The 9,269-nt window shown below is 43.0% G+C and overlaps 1 protein-coding gene across 2 annotated transcripts in view; it reads left to right on the top strand.

Moving 5' to 3' along the window:
- The first annotated feature begins 1,194 nt into the window (after positions 1 to 1,194).
- FBXL5 (F-box and leucine rich repeat protein 5) overlaps positions 1,195 to 9,269 on the top strand; it is a 42,437-nt gene continuing 34,362 nt past the window's right edge. The window contains exon 1 of one of the 2 annotated variants that reach the window (XM_055326651.1): positions 1,195 to 1,342. Coding sequence is in view for 1 of the 2 variants with exons in the window: in XM_055326650.1 (XP_055182625.1) it covers positions 1,588 to 1,671 (84 nt within the window). In the remaining variant the exon portion in view is untranslated. Of the gene's footprint in view, positions 1,343 to 1,505; positions 1,672 to 9,269 lie in introns of those variants that run through there. The other variant, XM_055326650.1, reaches the window with a different exon arrangement.

Here is a 9,269-nt window from a genome sequence, read left to right as displayed (position 1 = left end):
AAAGACCTCATGTAGCTTATTCAAAGTCATACAAGCAGTATCTGGCAAAACCAGGAATCTAATTTTTTTTTTATGATAGTCACACACACACACACACACACACACACACACACACACACACAGAGACAGAGACACAGGCAGAGGGAGAAGCAGGCTCCATGCACCGGGAGCCCGACGTGGGATTCGATCCCGGGTCTCCAGGATCGCGCCCTGGGCCAAAGGCAGGCGCCAAACCGCTGCGCCACCCAGGGATCCCCCAGGAATCTAATTTTATCTCCAATCCGTGCGTTAGAAACAAACAGATGCCCTCTACTGCAAGATTCTTTCTTGCCTTCTACTCCATCAATTCTTGAATATTCATCAAACCTGTCCACGTTGTCATGGAACTATGGCAGATAATAGGAACAAAGGAGCGAACAGAACATATCTGGTTCTTGCCCTCCTGCAGGTTACAGTCACTAAGCAAATAACCAAACACTTGTAGGTTCTTAGCATTCTCTGTTTCCTCCCATTTCTCTATGACTCCATTAGTTAGTTCTCCGGCCAACCAGTGGAGAGTTGATCATGATTAGCAGAGCCCGTGACAGAGTCTCCCTAGGCCTCCGGGATGGCTGGGGCTGGGGCGGGTGGGGCGGGGAGTGACCTCTGGGAACAGACTGGCCTTTTGCTTGACCTCGCTCGTCCCCTTACTCCCTGAGCCTCTGCTGAAAATGGAGGGATGCGTACTGAGGTTCTTTCGGGCGCGAACCTTCGGGGATTATTGGCCCTTTGCCCTCAGCGCCCAAGGCCTGCCCTCCGTGACCTGGAGTTTCTGTGCTTCAGGCACATTGCTGCCTCCTCGACGCCCAGGGCACATTTCCCCCCTGCTTCCTCGGGCGCTCCAGCATTCCACGCTGCCCTGCCCCCCGCCCCAGCCCCCAGCCCGCGGCTCGGCGCGCCCACCCCAGGGCCGGCCAGGGTCCAGTCTTCGGTCCGGGGCACCCGCTGCCGAGGCCTTTGGCCTGCGGGCCGGGAGGTCGAGCCTGCCACCTGGGAACCACCTGGGGACGGCAGGGGGGCAAAGTGCGGCCTGGGAGGGCCCGCGGGCGCGCGGAGCAGCCACCCCAGCAAACGGGCGTCTCGGCCCGCGGCGCGGCCGCTGCTCCCGGCCTCAGCGCGGCCATTGTGCTCGGCCGCCCCGGCCTCAAGGCCCGGTGGGCGTAGCGGCAGCGCCGGCAGCGCCCCACAGCGACAGCCCACCCCTTCGGATGGCGTGTTTTATGCTGTGAAACAAACAGGGTAAAAAGACTTGGCTTCTCTCCTCGGCGGGCGAGGAGGACAAGGAACGAAAGCAGCGGCGGAGGTAGGTGCGAGCGGGCCGCCGCCGAGGCCGCCGAGGCCGCCGCCGCGCGCCCGGTCACGTGGGCCTCGGCGACCGCATGGCGGCGGCCCGCGCGCCCCCGCGTCCCGGCTGGCGGAGTGGGCCGGGCGCGCGCGCCGACGGGGCGGGCGCATGCGCAGGGGGGCGCGCCGCCTCTGCCCCGCGGCGAGGGTGTCTATGGAGAGGCGGCGGCCGCGGCTGCTGAGGCGGAGGCTGAGGCAGCGGCGATGGCGCCCTTCCCCGAAGAAGTGGACGTCTTCACCGCCCCGCACTGGCGGATGAAGCAGCTGGTGGGGCTCTACTGCGACAAGGTAACGGTGTGCGAGGTCTCTTGCTCCGGGCGGCGGCGCGGGCCGGTCCCCGGGCGGCCTGGCCTGCGCCGCGCCCGCAGCCCCCGGGGCCGCCCGCGCCGGTGACCGCCTACGCAGCTGTCAGCGCCGAGCTCGCCTCCCCGCACCTTCCCCGGAGAGCCCGCGCCGCCGCCCGCCCGGCGGCCTCGGACGTGCCCTCGGGGCCCGCGGCGCCGCTCCTGCCCCGCCGCGTGCCCCCGGCCGAGGGCCGCGCTCGCTGCGGCTGCGCTGGGCCCCCCGCCCGCGCCCCGCCCGCGCCCGCGCCCCCGCCCCCGCCCCCGCCCCCTTAGGGAGACAGGCTCCCGGGCGCCCCGCCGGCCTTCGGGGACCCCGGGCCGGCCGCCTGCGCGGGCGCGGTTCCTGCAGCTGCCCCCCCCCCCCCGCCTCCCCAGCACCACCGCCCCTTACCCTGCTCCCGGCCCGTCTGGGGGCTCCCGAGTCCCCTTGCAAACACCCATCCATCCTCGAGAACCTCTAGCTTGCTGCTTCCTGGCTCAGCGGGCAGCTTCTCCCAACCACCCCCTGCTCCTTCTACGCCCCAGCTTTTCAGCTGGCTTGACTTGGGGGAGAAAACCCAGGTTTCTTGGTCTAGGGACTGGAGAAGCTTCACTTTTCATTTACGTTTATTTATTTATTTATTTATTTATTTTTTTAATTTTTCCTTGCAACTTTTCTTGTCCTGGAGCATTGACTCGCTGTAGATTTTGTTGTAAGACCGCTATTCTCTCTGGGAATTCTTAACGTGGGCTCGAATAAAAGGGACCTCGGAAAAAGTTGGTTTAACTGTGAGAACCTTTTTGGACTCTTAATTGGTGCAACATTAACTGGGAAAAAAAAAAAACAACACTTTCTGGAGATGATGCAGGGCCTTTTTAATGATTTTAAAACAGTATTAAGTGTCCACATTTTTATCGTTTTTGCGTCGGCGGAAGTCCACATATATGCACATATATCTCAAAAACTTCAGGCAGTCCTGTCTCGTGTAGAAATGAACCAGATAAAAAGATAAAAAGCATTTAAACAACTATTGTTTAAGCATAGAAACCAACTTTGATGAATTTTCAGAAATTACATAGCATTGAGCAAAACCACTGTTGAGAGAACTTAAGAGGGGTTCTTATAACCCAGTGGGGTAGTTGGGGGATGCCCCATATTCAGTGCTAGGCCACATTCAAAACCCACGATTTAAAACGCACTCACAACCATCCTTTTCCTCCCTCCATTTTGAAAATTAAAAAATACCTGATTCAGATGCAGGTTTAAACAGGACAGTCCAGGACAGTGATTCTCAAATCTTGGTTGCTGATTAGAATCATCCTAAAGACTGTTAAAAATCCCAGTGTCCAAACCACTGAGAATCAGCCTCTTCTCAAGGATAATTTAAAGCTCCCCAGGTGAGTCCAGTGTGCAGCCAAGGGTGAGAACCATTTATCCGGGAGAAGCGTAAGGAATGTGGGTAAGCTGTATGTTAAGCTGTGTAACCCTGAATTTTTTGAATTAGATTGCTGTTATGTCTTTACCTCCTTTGGCTTTTGAACTTAGTCTGACACTATTCACTAATTGCAGGAAATTTTTAAAATGGGAGGTTTTTTTTTTTTTTTTACTTTCTTAAAATCGAAAAGGGAAAGCTAGTGAGGATGGCTAGACCCAGTCGTCTCTTTAGTTTAGCCTGGAGATCACCTGAACTTGTTATGGAAAATTTTGTGCATGTGTACACTTCCCAAGGGACTTTGCGGCTTTCATTAAATGATTATGATTCTCTCCATAATAGCTAAGAGTCACAATTTTATTTAGTTACATGATAGAATAACCAGCCTCATACAGTGCCATTTTTTTTAAAAAAAAATACGTGAGTCAAATGAGATTCTTTTCAGTAGTTAAATGTTTCCTCTCGCAGTAATTAAGAAAGCATTTTCAATTTGACATAGCATAAGTTAAAATTACCACTAATTCTTAATCAGATGTAGTTAATGAGATTGTTGTATATATTCATCAAGGAAATGAAAAGTGCAGTTTTCCAAACCATAGATCAGAGACCAAGGTGATTTAGGGAGGAAAAAAGTGTATGGGAATTCTACATCCAGATTTCTTGATACTAATGGCTAGTGGAAATCTCTCCTAGGCTGCCCTTTGGGAGCTAAGGTGGAGAAATAATTGTTTAATGATGGCTGAGTAATCTTAAAAGGACTATTTTTTTTTTTTATTCATTTGTCATCTCAAGTTTTGCCTTCATCATCTTTCTGTTGTAAAGACCAGGGATATTCAACCCTTATAGCCTATAGTAGAACTTTACAAAATGGGAACTAGTTTTTGTACTCAAACTGAAAAGATACAAGGTGTGTTATTTCCCTGTATTCTAAGTGTTGACTCTGAATGCCCAGTAATTGTAAAACGGTCAGTTTTATTTTCAGTATCAAACTTTCCAAATACAATATATTTTAGAAGCATTCATGTATTTACTAGCATCAAATAGTTTATATGCTTTATACGTTTATATGCTTAGACTAGTTTACTTAGATTTACTTATTCTTGTAGGCCATTTTAAATACTGCTGTGTAATACCTAATTTAATCCTTTGCTCTTGGATTTCCTCTTACATTTAAAACTTTAAGTTTTATGGAAAGGTTTTTCACCGTTAATCTGGACAACATTCCTTTGATGTAGGTAAAGGAAGGGGCATTTCTCTTTTACAGCTGGGGACTTGTAGGCCTAGGTTAGATAGCCTTAGTTTATGTAAGCAGTTAGTTATAGATCCAGATGGAAACCCAAGTCATGATCTTGATTCCTAGTTAATTTTCTTTGTATGAAACCAGAGTAGTTTTTGAAAAATTTTTTTGGTAACAGTCTGTTACGAAATCTTTTTGCTAATGCACTGACCTTCCAAATTGTTATAATTTTAGTGAACATTTCACTCGATGACATCCTTTTTCCAGTTTACTCCAGTTCTTTGGTCTTTCCTCTAATCCTCAAAACATAACGACATTAATTCTGCCAGTAAGTGTGGAGTCTCTACTGTCCTTTGGCCCTGTGTTGTGTCAGTATCTTGCACTGGTGATGTGCGATGTGGATTTTACTATCTTAAATTTGTGCTAAGGTGGAAATCCAAATGCAGTATAGTGGGAGTGGAGGGAAGCATACAGTTAGCTGGACATTGAAGTGTCAGGAGTGGTGTTACAGTGTCTTTGAATTGAGTTCTGGGAACAAAGTAGGTGGTGGTTCTAATGATGTGTATAATACGGAGATTCCTAGACTTACACATCAGCCAGTTGTAAAAGTTTGAAGTGGTGGAGGCTTTTATAGAGTGCCTAAATTTTTCAGGTAAGGATATTAATAAGTGCCATTTGCTTATCATTTTATAAACAAAGGACATTTTATGACAGAAGTCCTTATAGAGAAATAAACTTATAATAATTGGAATAGATTATTTAAAAAATTGAATATTATGAAGAATTTAGTTTTTTTTTTTTCCTCTGCATATCTGTAAAAACTGTTGTTGATTGGCATTGGGAAGATTGGTTTATTATATTGGTTTATTATATTGAATTGAGAACTAGGGGAGGAAGGAAAAGGTAATGAGTTCTTACTATATGCTTATGTTATTTCTTTTAATCCTCACAAGAGTCCCATGAAACAAGTATTATCTGTCATTTAAAGATGAGGAAACCGACTTAGTTAAGTAACTTAACCCAACTCAATCAACTAGTAATTAGGAGAGCCTGAATTTTAATTACAGGCTTTTTTCCCTCTTCCAAAGCCCATGTTTTTTTGTATTACCTTACTGGTTCTGCTACTTATTACTTGTTACATGATTTTGTGCAAAACATTTCACCTGCAGGCCATAGTTTTTTTCTGTCCATATAGTTGGTTTGACTAGATAGTTAATTGAGGTTTCTTTATTGAGAATAAATATCCTTTGGTTGAACCAAAGCATTGTGTGACTGAGTGGATAAAAAGTCAATTTTTTTTTAATTTTTTATTTATGATAGTCACAGAGAGAGAGAGAGGCAGAGACACAGGCAGAGGGAGAAGCAGGCTCCATGCACCGGAAGCCCGATGTGGGATTCGATCCCTGGTCTCCAGGATTGCACCCTGGGCCAAAGGCAGGCAGGCGCCAAACCGCTGCGCCACCCAGGGATCCCTAAAAAGTAAAAATTTATTTGTGGTAATAGCGTTTGGGTTTTTGTTGTATTATTTTTCATGTGTATTTTTGAGCTTAATCTAGTGACACAACTTTTCAAGTCAATTTGAAGCCAGGCTGTAAGATTTTAGGTTGTAGAGTGTCTGAGACAGAAAGTCAGTTATAAATCTTTTTAAAATACGCCATGTCACTGGTTGTTATTATTTGTTGATTATGTGTATCCTGTTCTATATAGGTTCATCATTGAATTTGCCAGGCAGCAGACTATGCAAGTTTATAGGTCATTTAGGAACTTTTATATCCTACTGTAGCACAGTGTTTTTCATGGTGTGTCCTATAATCCATTAGTGGGTCATGAAATCAATTTTGTGGGTCAGAAACAGCATTTAAAAAATGAAATGGAAGAGTAAATATTAGAGTACATCACAGGGTAGAGAGGGAAATACTGTTTCCTGAAATTTGTTTGAAGTGTTTGTGATGTGTGTGTGTGTGTCTAGGTTGCATTGTATTTCAGACTAACAGGTCATGGTTAAACGCGTTTGAAAAACACTTCTTTAGAGTAGCATTTCTCAACCACAGCACTATTGACATTTTGGGCTAGATGATTTTTTCTTGTGGCTGCTGTCCTGTTCAGTGTAGGATGTTTAGCTGGATCCCTGGCTTTTACCCACTAGATGTCAGTAGCACTTCTGCAGTGGTAACAACCAAAAATGACCTCACCCATTAGTTCCTGGGGGGCAGAATTGACCCTTGGTGAGAACTGTTGCTTTAGAGCAAGCATTCTTTCGGACAGTTTACTCTGTTGGATGTAGAAAGATAACCTTATGATTGGGACTAATACTGTATCTTGTGGAAAGAAGAGTCCTACTAGTTGTATGGTTTTGGGCAAGTTATTTTTTCTGAGCCTCAGGTATTTCATCTATAAAATGGGAAGTAGAATACCTACTTTATCTAAAAATGCTTTTATAGTACATAAGTGCATCATGGATCTCAATGTGTCTCATATCATTAGTGTCTAGGTCTATTTTTGTCTCAGTCTAGTTTGTATGTTTGAATAGCTTTGTAAAGGCAAAGAAAATTTTAAAAATTCATATAAACAGATTTTTAAAGAGTTAAATTGTATGTGCCCTGGTTATCTTTTTAGCTGCTAAATTTACTGATTTTTAGGTACCACATTGAAACAGTTGCTCATTTCAAGTGGAGATAAAGTGATTTGGGAGTATTAGGACTTCTAGTGATAGTTTTATTTGGGCTAAGTATAAAAATAACAGAAAAACCCAAGTAGAGATTATATACGTTATATTTTGTTTTCTTTAGATATATTATGGAATTATTACAAGAACCCTATGAGGTAGTTAATATTAACTTTATTTTACAGATTAAGAAACTGAGGTACAGAGCATTGTAGTGACTTGCTGGCAGAGATGGATTCATGCCTAAGCAGTCTGGCTCCAGAGTCAGCAGTTTAGCCACTAAACTGGATTGACTCTCTGAATAATGTAGAATCCTTTGATGCATCTTATTGGGTTCTCAATCTGTGGTATGAACCTGGTCTTATCTTAGCTTGTTATTAAATCTGAAAGATTTTTTTACTACCATGAGAATGTATGCAGAATTTCCTGCATGTCTTTTAAAATGTTATTTTCCTTAAGTCATGGGAGGGTGTTACTTATTTTTTTGCTATGCTTTTTGTTTTTGTTTTTTTTTTAAACTTGTGTAGCTAATACTATTTTTTTTTAGATTTATTTCTTCTACTAAGACTTATTTTTAATTAAAATTTAATTAAAATTTAATTTTATTTAATTTAAATAAAATGACCCATGATAGTATTTGCTGAGATTAGCCACTAGTAAATTTTTTTGTGCTCTTGTGTAGCATTTCTTTTCTTTTTAAAGGTTTTATTTATTTATTCATGAGACAGAGAGAGAGAGAGAGAGAGAGAGAGAGGCAGAGACACAGGCAGAGGAGAAGCAGGCTCCATGCAAGGAGCCCGATGTGGGACTGGATCCCAGGACTCCAGGATCACACCCTGGGCCCAAGGCAGACGCTAAACCACTGAGCCACCCAGGGCTTGTGTAGGATTTCTTATGATAAGATCTACAACATTGGTTTAACCAAATCTGTCCTGCCTGTTGTTTTTATATGGCTCAGGAGCTAAGAATGGTTTTTACATTTTTAAATGGAGAAAATCAAAGGAATAGTATTTTGTGACATTTGAAAATTATACAAAATTCACATTTCTCTGTCCATAAATAAAGTTTTATTGCAACATAGCCACGCTCATTCATGGACTGCTTCTATGTTACAGCAGGTAAATTAAATAGTTGCTACAGACAGTGTGCCCTGTAGAACTTAAAATATTTACTGTCTGGCCTTTTACAGAAAGAGTTGCCAACCCCTGTTTTAGATAACTTACTTACTTATTGTGGCTGCTGTTCTTTGTGTTACTTCCCTTCACTAGAATATCAGCTCTGTAGAGCAGAGATGTTTGTTTTGCTGACTGATGTATCTATCCCAAGTACCAGAAGCAATGCCCAGCTCATAATAACTGCTCTTTAAATATTTGAATACAGTAAACAATGCAAGAATTTATAAAAATGATTAATTTTCAAAATAGACTTAACTTTTATTAAGTACCAGTTCATTTTAATTTTACAACAACCATGTAAAGTACAGATGTTATTCTCATTTCTCACCAAGAAGAAACAGACATTGAAGGAAAAAAGTAACTTACCCAGGGTTACACAGCTAAGTAAATGGTAGAACTGGATCTGGTCCTAGAGACTCTGGTCTGGATTCCCATAAATGACTTAATACCTAATCCATAATGCCTTTTCCATAAGATACTTAGCTAATTCTGCTATGTATAGTGGAATAGTTTTGTTTTAGGAGTTTACCATTTTTTCTCATGCTTTGTCATGAGCCTGCTACTCCTGCTGAGAACAGGCAATTAAGACAGCTAAGAGTCTATTCCATTTTAGGAAAACAGGATGAGACTTGACAAACCAAGTCCAGAGAGTGTGTTGTTAGTAGCTTCTGCCCTTCTACTTATGGTGTTTTTAATGTAATCAGATTTTCCCCCTTAAAATGAATTTTGAAACTGAAGTTGAATTGATACAATAGTAAATTTAATATGACAATGGAAGTAATTGAGGATTTGAATTTTATTTTGATCTCTAATTTGAATCGTTTCTAGATAAGATCTTAGCATGTAAACATGATGATTTAATTTGTCATTAGATGTAAAAAATTAAAATTACATCCAAATAGTAATTTTCTTTTGTTGAACAGTAGAATTAAAGAAGATGACAGTGTATATATTTCTTTGTATTTTTATTATTTGTAGCTTTCTTCAAGTGCTTTTATTTTCTCATGCCCTGATGTACTAGGTTTCCATGTTGTACTACTTCAGAAAAGTATA

The sequence above is a fragment of the Nyctereutes procyonoides genome, unplaced genomic scaffold (genome assembly GCF_905146905.1).
Source record: "Nyctereutes procyonoides isolate TBG_1078 unplaced genomic scaffold, NYPRO_anot_genome, whole genome shotgun sequence".
Classification (NCBI taxonomy): domain Eukaryota; kingdom Metazoa; phylum Chordata; class Mammalia; order Carnivora; family Canidae; genus Nyctereutes; species Nyctereutes procyonoides.
Note: the sequence above shows the minus strand (reverse complement) of the source record. Positions and strands in the feature narration are given on the sequence as shown.